The 15232-nt window shown below is 44.0% G+C and overlaps 1 protein-coding gene and 1 long non-coding RNA gene across 2 annotated transcripts; one reads left to right on the forward strand and one right to left on the reverse strand.

Moving 5' to 3' along the window:
* The first annotated feature begins 100 nt into the window (after positions 1-100).
* IL17RB (interleukin 17 receptor B) lies at positions 101-14951 on the forward strand. Its single transcript, XM_008586189.1, has 11 exons — positions 101-160; positions 2139-2163; positions 3099-3239; positions 4904-5031; positions 5472-5598; positions 7476-7523; positions 9019-9156; positions 9557-9636; positions 10684-10783; positions 11952-12050; positions 13310-14951. Exons 1-11 carry the CDS (start codon positions 101-103, stop codon positions 13870-13872), a joined length of 1509 nt encoding a protein of 502 aa, XP_008584411.1. The 3' UTR covers positions 13873-14951.
* Positions 12445-13400, reverse strand: LOC103601760. The gene is made up of 2 exons (XR_551474.1): positions 12807-13400; positions 12445-12696 (listed from the first exon to the last, which is right to left on the reverse strand). It is a non-coding gene; the product is annotated as an uncharacterized LOC103601760 (long non-coding RNA).
* Positions 14952-15232: the final 281 nt, after the last annotated feature.

The following is a 15232-nucleotide window of genomic DNA, read 5'->3' on the forward strand; positions in this document are numbered from 1 at the left end:
GTGGGGGGCAGGGCCCCGAGGGGGCGGCCCGGGGCGCCGGGATAAGAGCGTGGCGGGCCACTGGCAGAGGCCCCGCATGGTGGCGGGCGGTGGCCCGGCGATGGCACTCGTGCTGCTTGGCCTGGCCGCGCTGTGCGGGAGCGCCGAGCCCCGAGAGCCGGTAAGCCCCCGCCCGCACCTTTTGCCCGGGTTCCCGTCGCTCGATCCCGGGCCAGCCCACGCTTCTCCAAAAGCACTCGGGGACCGCCGTCTGGAGGGGGCATTGAATGCACCCTCTGGGGGCAGCCCCGATGGGCCTAAGACCTCCATCAGCCCGGTAGGCATCGGGAGTGAGACTGCTTGAGTCAGGGGCGTGGGATTTAGACAGACGTGGTCTCAAATGCCACCCTGTGCCTTTGATTCAGTAACACAGGCTCGCCTCCCTGTCCTCAATGGCAAAACGAAGGGTAGCGCCTAGCTCGCCGGGGTCTGCTAAAGAACAACGACGCGGGGCCAGCCCCGTGGCTCACTCGGAAGAGTGCGGCGCTGGTAGCGCCAGGCCGCGGGTTCGGATCCTATGTAGGGATGGCTGGTGCGCTCACTGGCCGAGCGTGGTGCAGACCACACCATGCTGAGGGTTGCGATCCCCTTACTGGCAAAAAAGAAAAGCAACAACGCGGCCTGCAACGCAGAGGCAAAAAGCCTGGCACGAAGTTGGCGCTCATCATTGTTATTGCCTGGGGTCTGCCCACCTGTTGAGGTGCAAGAACTGTTTCTCCATCAGCACCGTTTTTTTTGTTGTTTTTTGTTTTGGCCATACTGATTGCCTCGTTGATTTGCAAAGGCAGGTTTCCTTTCTTACCCAGTGACTTGAATGATTGGGGGAATCTTCTGGGTCACTAAAGAGGAAAAAACTTATCCCCAAAATAGCGTTGGAAATTATATACCTGCCCTCTTAGCATAGCACATAGCAGAAAAGCATGGTGGCTACTTGTTGATGGTTATGGTATGACAAACCCTATTCATTGTTTCCTGATGTCTTCAGCTAAGATCCTTGCCCTTAGTCTCAATTCAAAGGCCCCCTTGGCTTTTTCCGCTGGAGGAGACATTCATTCCCTTGCGGTCATTGCTGTAAGGGCAACAGTTTGAACTCTGCAAAGTTTAGAGCTGTTGCTTGGCTTCTTCCTAAAACTTGTCTCACCAGCACTTTGACAAGAACTCAGCTCCTAGTGTGGTAGCTTACTTGTTTTTAAAAAATGTCTGATGATGTCCTTTAGAGTTCAGTTTTAAGAAGGCAACATGAGTGATTGACAATTTCGCCCTAATCCAAATTACTCCAACCATAAGAAGTCTTGCTTTCTGTCTCACAAGGCATTTGAAAGATGAAATTACAGAGCTGGTGGACTTATCACATGGCGTTTTGTCACCGGAACTTGCTGCTACCTAAAACTTAAATATCTTAGGTTCAGTATTTTATTCCAAAACCAAAGTATTAATTATTTTTTCTTACGAAAGGACATGAACAGTTAACTTCAAAGGCTGTAGTACTGGCCTTTCTTGGACACTGATAAATGTATTTGTTTTTTTGAAAGCCCTTTTAAAAAGATAACATGATGAAATCACAGTTGCTTCTGGTTTTCTAAATATCTCTGATGAGTCCTTTTGTATCAGAAGAGGAGTTATCTTAAAGAACCTGGGGAAGGTACCGTGGACTGCATTCATAGCTTTTTTCTGTTCTTCTTTTTATCACAGCCAGTCCTTAACCTGGCGATACTAAATAAATACTCCGAACTGTCCTGAAAACCTAGTTAAACATTAGTGCGTGAAGGGGCTTCCTGATGGCCCAAAAGTCATCCCCTGCTTGTAGCAGGGAAGGTGACACGAGAGGCAAGTGGAGACCTATCTCTGGTCTTCAAGTAAGGTAGTGGGCTGGCTTAAGGACCAGGTATACTGATGGCAAAACCATGGCTCATCATAGCCTATAAGGGGCAGCTTAATTTCCCCCAAGCTATGAAGTGAAACCAGCTCATCTTTTTTTTGAAAGTTTGTCACTTGCATATGCATTAAAGGAAAAAGATGGTGTTTTGTCTAATTTGGCAAAGGAAGACTTGTGGTTTGCTGGCTTCAACATGACACTTGTTTTTTTTTCTCTCCTGCAGACTATTCAGTGTGGCTCTGAAACTGGTAGGTGCATTAGGGAACGTATGCATTAAAGGAAAAAGATGGTGTTTTGTCTAATTTGGCAAAGGAAGACTTGTGGTTTGCTGGCTTCAACATGACACTTGTTTTTTTTCTCTCCTGCAGACTATTCAGTGTGGCTCTGAAACTGGTAGGTGCATTAGGGAACAGGTATTTGGGGCTTTACACTAAAAGCCAGTCAGACTTTTAGGGGGTCCCAAATCCAGGCAATGGGTCTTTGGAGACCAGGCAAAGGGTGAACCATTGCTTTGTTAGCTGAGGTGGATGAAGTCTCTATCTTCTCAAGGCAGAACTCTGGGGGAACGAAGAGATGTTTCAGATGGGCTGGCCTCCTGGCCAGTCAGGGAGAAACAGGGAGAGTGGGACTTACCATGCAATGTGGAAAGTGATGCCTGCCACTCTGCAGTGGGAGATCGAGTACCATGGAAGGGAGGTCACTTACAGTTGGGACCAGGAAGCAAATGTTTTATAGAAGAATGGGTTTTTCAGATGGTAGCATTAAAAAAAAATGTGGATAGAGAGGGTGAGCTGGAGGAGAGACAGTACCAGCAAAGGCTAGGAGGTGGGAACGTGGGGGTTGTGGGTGCAAGCTTCTGGAGTCCAGGGCAGAGGCATGGGGAAGGCAGGACTGACCCTAATAAGTGTGTCAAATATACTAAATACATACATTCATACGTACACAGGCACCTGGAATAGTCTCAAGTGCTCTATCAGATGGGGCCAGGAGGTTGAGAGTATTTCTCTGAGGTCAGCTTCGCATTGGCTATCAATCAGTCAGCACCAAGAAATGTTTGGCCTACCTTAGCAGGAAGAAATGATGAATTGTGAATGGGGGATAGATCAGGGTGGGTCACTGAGAGGAGATGGCATCAGCCTGGGCCAGGAAGGGGAACAGCTTGGGAAGTCTTGCCTTTTCCCAGGGCCATCTCCAGAGTGGATGGTTCAACACACTCTGACCCCAGGAGACTTGAGGGACCTCCAAGTGGAACCTGTTAAAACCAGTGTTGCAATGGAGGATTATTCAATTTTGATGAACATAAGCTGGATACTTCGGGCAGATGGTAAGTTTGCATCAATCAACGATAAGGCCTAAAGTGTCTACTAAACCAGAAATGTGCAGACTATATGACCCATTAATTCCACTCCTAGGCATCCCCAACAGACATACATACATACAGGCACCAAACGCCACGTACCAGGATGTTCATAGTGGCACTACTTCTAACAGCCAGTAATTGGAAAGTACTCAAATGCCCAGCAGTAGAGTGGAATTACAAATTGGGATCCAACACAGCAATGAGAATGAATGATCTATAACTACACACAGCAGTATGGATGAATTTTGTCACAAACACAGGAAGCCAGATTCAAAAGGGTTCATGCATTTATGTCTGTACGCATACCTACAGTCGTACATTCCATATGATTCCATTTACAAAAGGTGCAAAACAGGCGAAACTAATCTGGTGGTTACAAATCAGGACAGTCTGGCCAGTTAGCTCAGTTGGCTAGAGCACAGCCTTATAACACCAAGGTCACGGGTTTGGATCCCCGCACCAGCCAGCTGCAAAAAAAAAGAAAAGAAAAGAAAAGAAAAGAAAGAAAGAAAAAGAAATCAGGATAGTGGTCACTCTAGGGGTGGGAGTGACTGAAAGGAAGCATGTGAGTCACTCCTGGGGTGTTTCTTGACCTGTGTTCTGGTCACATGAGTATGCAAATTCATCAAGTGGTATCCTTATGATCTGTGTACTTTTCTGTATGTTTGACTTCATGGGAGAGGGTAGGGTAAGGCCGGAGATGATCCCCCCCCCAAGTTTGGGAAAAGCACTGGCTTAGGTAGACTACTTTTCTACTTCCCAAATGGCACCATGAAAGTCTTGGCATTCCCCAAGATTATACTGCAAGGCAACTTGTGAGTTTTTTCTGAGATCCTAATGCCCATGTTTGTGGTTTTCATCTGCTAAATTCAGTTAAATTCTGTCCAGTCAAGAATCCATGAGCATACACAGATGATTTGGCTACACTCTCCATGCCATAGGGTTTTCAGAGGGGTTGGGGGGCAGGGGCAGGCAGGGGCAGGCAGACACAGGCACAGTGTCGGGAATCCCAGAAGGAGCTTTGTTACATCTGAGTGGGATGGGGACAGAGAGGACCAAGACGGGCCCTCATGAGACTGCTTTAAGGATTTGGCCTCATACCTGGCACATAGTGAACTCTGTTAGCTGTTGTTATAGGCTTTGGTGCATGAGTTGGACTTCAAAAGAGTAAGACTTAAGAGGTAGGGAATGGGAGGAAAGGAAATTCCAGGGAGAAGAATCAGCATGGATAAAGGTGCAGTCACAACAGGCAGCGTTTGGTGATAGTACTTGAAGGGTCTTTTTGCCAAAGCAGGCCTGTTATTCTTAAAAGAGACCCAGACCAGAGCAGTGCAGAACTATAGTCACCTTTTCAGGTATCCTGTGAAATTCAGGCTGACCTGTGAGGAGGAAGGACCTTGGGCTTTGGAATTTCAATTCATATCTGCTGCTGATGAGCTATGTAGCTTAGGCAAAAAAGCTTCCTGAAACTCCCTAGGCCTCACTTATCTCATCTGTAAACTGGGGACAATGCTGCCTACCTTTTAGTGCCATTGTGATATGAACTGGGATGAGGCACGTAAAGTATCTAGCATCAAGTCAGTCAAATAGTAAGTGCTAAATAACTTCTCTCACGCCTGTCTCTGCAGCCAGCATCTGCATGTTGAAGGCCACCAAGATCTGCGTGACAGGCAAAAGCAACTTCCAGTCCTATAGCTGTGTGAGGTGCAATTACACAGAGGCCTTCCAGAGTCAGACTAGGCCCTCTGGTGGCAAAGTAAGCACTTTTAGGCACTTGGCCAATTGTTGTTGAAAGCTGGGCCCTTTTTGGGGAGGGCATAGATGATGTGCTGCACAATAGTCTGATGAGCCGCCACAATGCTGAGCCTAGAGAAGGATGCCTGGCTTCAAATCCCACTTTTGGCCACTTATCTGCTTTATGTCTTAAGCAAGTCAGCATCTCTGGGCCTCTATTTCCCCATCAGCAAAGTGGGGAGCTGGACTTAAATTATATCCTGGGTCTAAAATTTTACACTTCTCTGATTGTGTGAGTTACATTGGCAAATTGTGAGGGGCTCATGCCCTAAGTCGTCATTGGCTAGAGACATAAGTTTCAGCAGTAGAATGAGGAATGAAATTATAAATGAGGAGAGCAGCACACTGTTTCTACATTACACAGTGTTGTGGAAACTCAGGGCTCCTTGCTTTGCCTTTCAGTGGACATTTTCCTACGTAGGCTTTCCTGTGGAGCTGAACACACTCTATTTCATTGGGGCCCATAATATCCCCAATGCAAATATGAATGAAGATGGCCCTTCCTTGTCTGTGAATTTCACCTCACCAGGTAAGCGTCCTCTTCTGTTACTCTCTGTCTTGCTGGGACACCTGCTTTGGGGTATGTGGTTTGGTACAGACAGCCTGGGGAGCAAGGTCTTTGGCTTGCCAAGTCTGTTTCCCCATTTTTAATATGGACACAGTGGTGACTGCACCTCATTCACTGAGAGGAGAGAATTAAGTCAGGTAAAATGTAGGGAAAAGCCCATCCCTGTGTGTCAGGCACTGTGCTGAGTACTTGACATGTGTCATCTCACTCTGGCCTCCCAACACCCCCAGGTTAGGATAGCCCCATCTTACAGATGAAGAAATCGAGAAGTGATGTAACTTGCCCTGGTTACACTCACACTGAAAATTAAGCTGACATTCAGACTCTGGTCCTTCTTGATAAATGCAGTTTGGCTGCTCTTTATGTCATTGATGCAAAATGTGTTTTCCAGTCTCAGCCTTCAAGTGGGCTGTGTGTAGCTGGGTCTCTGAGGATCTATGGACCCCAGTGGGCTCGTCCCCTGAGCTGTCTGGGAGAGGCAGAGTGGTACTGAGATGAATGCTGGCTTCCTGGCCCAGCTCTGTGACACAGGGTCAATTCTCTACTACCATGGCTGCATTGTCACATGTGCAGCCATGGTGAGGATGGGACAGTATCATGTGTTTGAGGGCCCATCTGGGTTGAGCCACCTGTTCTGTACTCCAGTCCTGTCATCTGTCTCAGGCAAGGTGTCAAAGCTAAATGTGGCAATTTTCAATTTGTTGTTGTGCTTTGAGTGTGGTCCAGGGTGTTTTCGGTGCCACACCATTTACTACACAACAGTTTCCAGCTTTCTTGGTAATACCAAACTTCACTTGGCTTTTAAATAAACTTTTTTATTTTGGAATAACTTTAGACTTACAGAAAAGTGGTGCCACACCATTTACTATACAACAGTTTCCAGCTTTCTTGGTAATACCGAACTTCACTTGGCTTTTAAATAAACTTTTTTATTTTGGAATAACTTTAGACTTACAGAAAAGTGGTAAAGATAGTACAAAGAGTCCCCATATACCCCTCACCCAGTTTCTCCTGTTAACATCATCATCATGGTACATTTGTCAAAACTAAGAAATGAACATTGGTACACTTGTATTAACTAAAATCCAGGCTTTATTTGGATTTCATCTGCTGTTTCATTAATGTCTTCCTTCTGTTCCAGTTGCATTTAGTAATTTGTACTTCTTTAGTCTCCTCTGGTCAGTAACAGTTTCCTAATTCGTTTTTCATGACCTGGACAGTCTTGAGTTCTGGCCAGACATCCTATAGAATGTCCCCCAATTTGGGTTTGTCTCATGATTGGACTGGGGATGTGGGTTTTGGGGAAGACTACCACAGAGCCGTGGGGACCCTTCTTGTCTCATCCTCTGCCACATCACTGGTGATGTTCACCTTTATTACTTGATAAAGGTAGTGCCTGCTGGGCTTCTCCATGTAAATCTACTATTTTTCCCTTTCCCAACTCTAGTTTTTGGAAACAAGTCACTAAGTCTATGCCACCCTTGGGTGGGTGTGTGAGCGTAGGTTAAACTTTATGCTGTGGAAGGGGCAATAGCTTCGTATATTACCAAACCTCATTTTAAAAGAATGGCCGATTTCCTAGTCTTCTCTTGGAGATCACAGATACTGTTTTGATAAAGATTTTATTTAAATTAGACTCGAGATATGACTTCATGGGCAGATGATCTTATGCTTAACAGTAAAATATAGTGTCCCTTTTAAATGTGCTATCTTACTTCTGAATGTTTTGGCAAATCATTACAAGTGTGGCATGCATGTGTATGTGTGTACTTTTTGGCAAGGGGGTAGAGCAGAGATACCTTTTCCTAAAATGTAAAATCTTTCATTCAAATTTCCAGGTTGCCTAGACCACATAATGAGATATAAAAAAAAATGCATTGACGCAGGTAAGTAAATACAATATTTACTTTTGTTGTTTGAAGAAAGTCATAACTTGAACCAGCACAGCTCTGTCCATCTTTTGACAGATGAAGAAATGGAGGCCTAGAGGGGGAGCTGTGTGTCCAAGTCACCCAGACAGTGAAGGCAGAAGCCCAGGGCTCCTGCTCCCCAGCTAGTGCTTTGCCCACTGAGTCAAGCATCCTGTCCAGGAAAGGACAGACTCTTAGTAGAATTATGTAGTGGAAAAATAGTCACATAAAATCACCTCACCCCTTGGACAATTTAATATTTTAGCCCAAACTGTACTTACAGTGGCACTGATTGAATGGGACTCCTATGAGCCCTTTCACCTGTTCAGACACCAGCACCACTGACCTGTGGCCATGGGGACCCTGAGAACCTTCTGTTTGGATTAGCAAACATTCCAGGTGGGAGTGTTAGCTGAAGGAATGAAATAGAAGCATGCTCTCAACCTGTGTCCTCAAAGGGTCACCTTGCACATGCTAGACTATTAGAACCCACTGCATTTTGAAATAAGCCCCCTTAAGATACTCTCTAGTGTCCAATATCCAAAGGACTGTGTAAATTTCTGGGTAATATGGTCTTGAGATACTTATAAAAGACTAGTGGGATTTAGGGGGAATCAGTCCTAATCTTTTAGGCACCCTTCGCCCCACAAGACATCCCTATGTCCCCTGTCAGACTGAGGTGTGTGCGCTGTCCTTGTTAGAGGGAAGACTGGAGCATCGAACTTCCTCTCTTGCCTCCTACCAAGAGAAGTGTATAGGAGTGTGTATGACATGAAGGCGTGTGAGGTCTGAGGGCCTTGACTTGAACTCCTAAAGACAGTTCTGAGCCAGGGCCTGACATGGTCTCCTAGGTTGGAAAGATAATTCATGCTATTATATATCATGTTCCTGGAAATCAGCCTAGTCCTTATTTACAAGTCACATCGATGAAACAACTGACTTTGTCTGACGGAGTCAACCTGTCAGGGTATCCTCTAAGTTATGAGGCATTTCCTTCTTTCTTTGCATCTAGTTAGGCTGGCAGAATGGTCTAATGGACGAAGCTCCTAAAACAGAATATTCTGGTGGTTGTAGTCCTGATCCAGAATTCACTTGCTCTATCATCTTAGATATTCTGTCTCCTAACCTGTGCTTCCTTCTCCCCATCCTGCACAGGAGAAAATACTAACCCTAACCCCTAATTCAAAACAGAGGCTGAGAACAGAAGTGAGCAGTAGCTCCCAGTCTGTGCCTCCTACCACCCTCAGCCCAGGGAAGCTATTTTTAGCAAGCAGTAGTACAGGCCATAAACTCTCTTGGGCAGCAGGTGCCTTGAGGCTCTGGGAGCTATGATAGAAAGTACACCGTATAGGAGAGTCCCTAGCTCTTGGGTGTGTAGCTTGAGAACTGAGTTTTATTTCTGTAAAGCCCTTCCGGGGACTTAAATGAGGGAACAGCAAGTTCATCCACATGAACCTCTTTCAACCCATAGGAAGTCTGTGGGATCCAAACATCACTGCTTGTAAGAAGAACAAGATGTCAGTAGAAGTGAACTTCACAACCAGTTCCCTTGGAAAGAGATACATGGCTTTTATCCAACGTAATGGCGTCATTGGGTTTTCTAATGTGTCATCGGAGGTACTTTTCCCTTAGTTCCCTAATATCACCCCTAACTTCAGCCTCCTTATCTTGTGGAAGGAAAATGTGGACACTTTAGGATTCTCTGAATAGGTTCTCTTGTGAGAGAGGACAGGACTGTTGTCTGTTGTCCAAATGTGCTGAGCACAGGACTGTCTGTTGTCCAAAATGTGCTATTTGATTAATTAGACACATAAAAACCAGCCCCTGTGGGCATCCTGGGTTATGTCTCTGTGAGTCTAAAACCAACCGAAGGTAGAAGTTTCAGGAGTATGAACTGATCCCTTGTTCACGCATAGTCTAATGTATTGCATGTCAGTGTGGGAAGAGTGGCTTCTTCACTGGCAGTCTCTGATCTGCTTGCTCTTGTGACTCATAATTCTTGACTCTCATTTATCTGCACCAGAACAAACTGACACGAACTTCTGTAGTGATTCCAGTGATGGAGGAAAGTGAAGGTGCTGTGGTTCAGGTAAAGTTCGGTGAGGTGTTTGGGGAGGGCAGGGACACTGGAAGACTGATTGTCCACCGTGAATCGCCTCTGATGAGTCCTGTCAAGGATGTGGTTCTTTCCTCTCAAATTCACTTCTGCCAGTGGTCCTGTATGAAGTGACTTCAATGGGGGACTCCTTCATTGCAGTCTTCAGTGGTGAGGTCAGGAAGGTGACCTTGCAGTCATGGGCCCTTATGCTTATATTAGTAGCTGCTGACTTTCCAAAGTGCTTTTATTTCCAATTTCTGTCACAGACCCTCAGAGTAATTCTGAGTTAGAAGTACCATTTTATTTTCCCAAGCCTCAGTTTTAACTGCAAAATGAAGCTGCAAAGAATTTGAAATTGGAAGGTTTGGGTTCCAGATCAGTGTATGAATTTTGAAAAGTGACTGCCTGTTCTCTTGGGGCCTTAGCTGACTCAGCTAGAAAACAGGGAGTTAGGCCAATGCTTGTTCTCAGGGCTCTTTCAATTTATGATGTGGGAACACGGAGGGTCCCAGCGAGACACGGCCACCTACACCCAAGAGAGTAAGGAGCTTTTGTTCTTCATTGCCTGGAACATGAAGGCAGTGCTTAGACATGCCACAGGGAGCACACACCTGTCTGTTTACTATGACTGCACCCCTTTTCCAGGGAACCAGACTGTCATAGTCCCAGGGGACTTGTACGCCATGAAGCACTGTCTGAAGTCAGTAGCAGCACTACTATTTTTCTGGAGGAAATATTTGTATGTGTATTAGGATGTAACCCAACCCCTTCAGATAAAGAAACCAGTACGTTAGTAACATGTACAAAGTTTAGGTTCAGAACCCTGGAATCTTAGAAGGCATTTCAGTCTTGCATCATTGGTTTGGATTTCTGGGCTTTGTTGCACAAGTGTGACCAATAAAAAAAAGTCCATGACAATGCTGGAGGTAGGGCTGGAGCCAGAAAAAAAAGGAAAGTGAAGTTTTGATGGAAGTAGGAATGTTGAGATTTTGCTCTGAAGCATGACGAGAACTTTCTGAGCCTCTCATTTTTCCTTAGGTGATTCCATATTTCCCTACTTGTGGCAATGACTGCATCCGACGCAAAGGAACTGTTGTGCTTTGCCCACAAACAGGAGTCCCCTTCCCTCTGGACAACAGTAAGTGCCCATCATTTTCACAGGATGATCAAAAAGGTCCAGGACACGAAGGGCCCATCACTGTCCCCCCAATCAATATGTCACAGGATGTGTCCATGTGGGGAGTGTGATGGGAGTCCCTGCCTGTGTGTGCTGAACTGGGGTGCAGAGAAAGCTGCCAGTGCTGTCCCAGAAAACAATAATGAAGGCTTTATTTATAAAACCATTCACAACCCTTTATAAAGCAGGATATACAGAAAGGAAAGAATAAACAGTGCAAAATGGATGTTCACAGTGCCACAGGACCTGCTGGAAAAAGTCAGTGGTGTAAAAGAACAGGGTGAAATGTGCATTTCCCTGCACTCTGTTTCTCTTATCAGTCTCAGCAGCCCAGGCCCAGCTGTAACTGTGACTTGATGTGGTCACCCAGCCAACATTTGGATAACGAATTAGGAATACTGGCACCAAAAGACATGCCTCACTGGTGCCTGAGAGCATCACGTTCTGGAACATGTCTCTCTGGATTTAAAGATGTGTCAATTCTTTCTTTATAGGTGGACAGACAAAATGTTTCCATGACTAGGCCTGGGGTGGTGTCAAAGGTTGAATGGTGTTATTCTTAGAATCTTAGCCACACCAACTAAAGACCACCCAGGTGCCTAACAGTTGTGACTTCTGTGTGGGCACAGTGCCTTATGGACACCCGAGCACTTTGGTGTGCCTGAGCTCACCTGATCCTCGATGTTTCTGTGAGAGGGTGGCATTATCCCCCACATATGTCAGCCCAACAAAACAGCCTTTAAGAATGCCATCTATGCATACTATGTATGTAAGTAAATGTATCCAGAATAACATCAATTCCTCAAGGAACAAAAAACCAAATGTAAACTGGTTACCACAGTGAAAATGCCTGTGCATTTAAGGAGGAAGAAGCCAAAGAGATCTTAGAGGACTGTTTGTAACTTTTTTAACTTAATGGGTCCCATATGCCTTTTGAGAATCTAATAAAAGACCTGGACACTCTATGGAAAAACACACCCATCAGCAGGCTCCCCAACGATCTTCTGACCCTTGGTTTTAAAGGGATTAGACTACACTTGTACAAAGTATGGAGTAAAAATCTTAGTTTTCAAATAGAGATAAATGTGGTTATGTTTGGACAAAGGTAAGCAAGCTTTGTTTTCTTCAGACACACGTGTGCTAGGAGACTGGCTGCTTCTTCTTCTGCCATCTCTGCTGGTGGCCGCATGGGTGCTGGCGGTTGGGATCTACCTAATATGGAGACATGGTAAGGGTTATAATTCTCCAAAGATATCCAAATGAGGAAATAACATTTTGAATTTTCTTAAATGAGATTCCTCCAGAGGCAATCAGACATTGGCATTTCCTAGTTAGATAGCATTTATTTAATGCCCTAGAGCATTCCTATGGAGACTGATATGATAACTGGATCACACCTGCCAGGTTAAAGCAGGGTCAGGACTTCCAGATCTGGTGTCTACTACCTGTTTTATTTTTACCACTGAGGCATCTACAAGTACCAAAATGGGCAAAAGATGGCTGATAACAAATTGCATAGGTACTCTGTGCTAGTTCCTACTCTTTAAAAATACTTCTGCTAAGGCATAAGAGAAATATTCACTTGGATTCATATACTGTCAAAGAACTTTGTCAGCTCTGAATACAGAAATCAGAGTATTTATATAAATACATTTAGAGGCAGACCCATTAAAAACCTCTACTTCCCCTCCTTTCCACATGTAGAAAAGGAAATACAAACATACCCTGAGTTGTTTGTGACACTGTGGATAGAACAAAGTTAACTCTGTTCTAAGATAAGAAAGCCATGTGGCACTTTTACCTCAGAAATACTTATATTTAGGGGATGCTGTTTGACCCGTATAGTTTCACACATTGTTCCGGTTTTATAGCACCTTATAGGGCAGGATCCAGTTAAGGTCCAGGGGCTGAAATGGGGCAGCACTTTATGGAACTATAAAGAAACTCTACCACCTGCAGGTAGAAGATGGTACTAACTACTGACCTTATAGGGCAGGATCCAGTTAAGGTCCAGGGGCTGAAATGGGGCACCACTTTATGGAACTATAAAGAAACTCTACCACCTGCAGGTAGAAGATGGTACTAACTACTGAGTTGACCCAACTCAGAATGTGATATGCAGTGCAAAGGTCAGGGGTCTCTGTTTACACCCAGCACTAAAACTACTAAAATTACAATCCCCACCTCAAATAAAGTACCTAAAACCTAAACAGTTTCCATGAATTTACTTGAAAAGACAAGGCTTGATTGACAGGACTGGCTACTGATAGGGACTTAGAAAGTACATCTTTTAAAACATTTTGAAGGTTTAAGCATTAATATGTTTCAGGCGATGTGTTCAAAAGGACTATCAGGGTATTCTTCCTGTTTGGCAGTAACAAGGTCCCTGGTGCTCAGCACGGGATCATTATTTATCAATGATAGTTTACACTAGAGTGAAAGCCTATTTGCTGTTCACAGATATCAAATGCTTTTCTCCCCCAACAGAAAGAATCAAGAAGATTTCCTTTTCTACTACTACTCTCCTGCCTCCCATTAAGATTCTTATAGTTTACCCATCTGAAATATGTTTCCATCACACAGTTTGTTACTTCACTGAATTTCTTCAAAACCATTGCAGAAGTGAGGTCATCACTGAAAAGTGGCAGACAAAGAAAATAGCTGAGATGGGTCCAGTGCAGTGGCTTACCATGCAGATGCAAGCAGTGGATAAAGTAGTCTTCCTTCTTTCCAATGATGTCAACAGCATGTGTGACAGTACTTGCGGCAAGAGGGAGGGAAGCCCCAGTGAGAACTCTCAAGATCTGTTCCCCCTTGCCTTTAACCTTTTCTGCAGTGATCTCAGAAGCCAGACTCATTTGCACAAATACATGGTGGTCTACTTTAGAGAGGCTGATACCACAGACAATTACAGTGCCCTCAATGTCTGCACCAAGTACCACCTCATGAAGGACGCCACTGCTTTCTGCACAGAACTCCTCCATGTCAAGCAGCACGTGTCAATGGGAAAAAGGCCACAAGCCTGCCACAATGGCTGCTCCTCCTTGTAGTCCACCCATGAGAAGCAAGAGACCGAGAAGCCTTCCTACCCTACCAATTTCAGGGAAAAAGCATTTGTGATGATTGTGAAGTTTACAGGACAGCCTACAAGTAGCTTAGTAGTTAAAAATATTATGCCAATAAAATTAACTAACATTACTATGGTAGCATTAATGAAAGAATTGAAACTAAATATATAATTACAAAGTTAATTTTATATCTAGAAATCAAGAAGTTATAACTGAAAACTATAACCATTCTGATAATAGTGATAAAGCATCTTCCAGCCAAACATCCAGTCTTGAATAGCCATGCTTTGCACTGTGGGTAGAACTGTTTTGCTCTGTACTATTATAAGTTTAATGAATGAATTCTAATGTAAGAAGCCCTCACTAATATACTCAATATCTTTTTAGGTGAAAAGCCCTCTATTACAACAATCTTTAAATGTAATATAATACAAGTAGGGAATAACATGCTGAACCCATCTTTATTGACCAGATGATCTTGTATATGTGTAACCACTTGTAGTATTTGGTATTCACATAGGACCTCCCCTCTCCAAACTAGATTCATGTCCTAACGCTTGCACTTTTAACATGAACACCAAAATACATCACCTGCAAATCTGGTATGTACTTATGTCCCAAGTGCATATTGAAGGCCACTGTCAGAATTCGTGGAGTTTCTTGGTTAACTTTTCACATTCAAAATGAAAATTCTTTGGTTAAAAGTATGCCCTCTTGAAGTAGTTAATCTTTTTATAAATGAGTTATAATGGTTTAAATAAAAAACAAACTACCACAGAGTTACAGAACACAAAGATGTGATATTTTAAGTTTTCTGACTTATTTTTCTAAAAGCATCTTTTTCTTAACACAGAGGTCACAAAAATGTATTTATAGTGGCAAATGTATCTTCTAGGAATGCTTGTTTCATACAGTGCAATACTGAATCTGCTCTGGAATGTGGATCAGTATCAGATGGTTGACTGTTAAAATGTATTTGCAGATTTTCCTTAAAGGACCATGTCACTTTTTCTGATACATGTCTTATGGATAAAATAAAAACCAAAGTAAAGCAGCATAAAGTGAAAACTCACTGTGTTCAGCTTCACCAGCAGGTACTTAGTAATGGCTGAGGCAATATGTTACTGTGGGAAAGCTCACTTGTCATGATTAGTTTTCACAATGCTATAAGTGCTGGTGACAGAAGACGGACATGGCTCATGTCAAAATGTGGACCGGAAACCAACTTCCTCTGAATCAACATTACCAGTTATAAGAGCAATATGTTATGTGAAGAACTATTATAAACCTAAATACATTATGCTTTTGAAAATAGGTAGCCAATACTAAATTGCGTTGAAAC

The sequence above is a fragment of the Galeopterus variegatus genome, unplaced genomic scaffold (genome assembly GCF_000696425.1).
Source record: "Galeopterus variegatus unplaced genomic scaffold, G_variegatus-3.0.2 Scaffold3863, whole genome shotgun sequence".
Classification (NCBI taxonomy): domain Eukaryota; kingdom Metazoa; phylum Chordata; class Mammalia; order Dermoptera; family Cynocephalidae; genus Galeopterus; species Galeopterus variegatus.

Excerpts from the sequence above, each read along its gene's own strand:
- IL17RB (XM_008586189.1), top strand. The coding sequence starts at position 101 with ATGGCACTCGTGCTGCTTGGCCTGGCCGCGCTGTGCGGGAGCGCCGAG. Across the intron at positions 3,240-4,903 it reads CTGGATACTTCGGGCAGATG|CCAGCATCTGCATGTTGAAG; the intron begins GTAAGTTTGCAT and ends CTGTCTCTGCAG. Across the intron at positions 12,051-13,309 it reads CTACCTAATATGGAGACATG|AAAGAATCAAGAAGATTTCC; the intron begins GTAAGGGTTATA and ends CTCCCCCAACAG.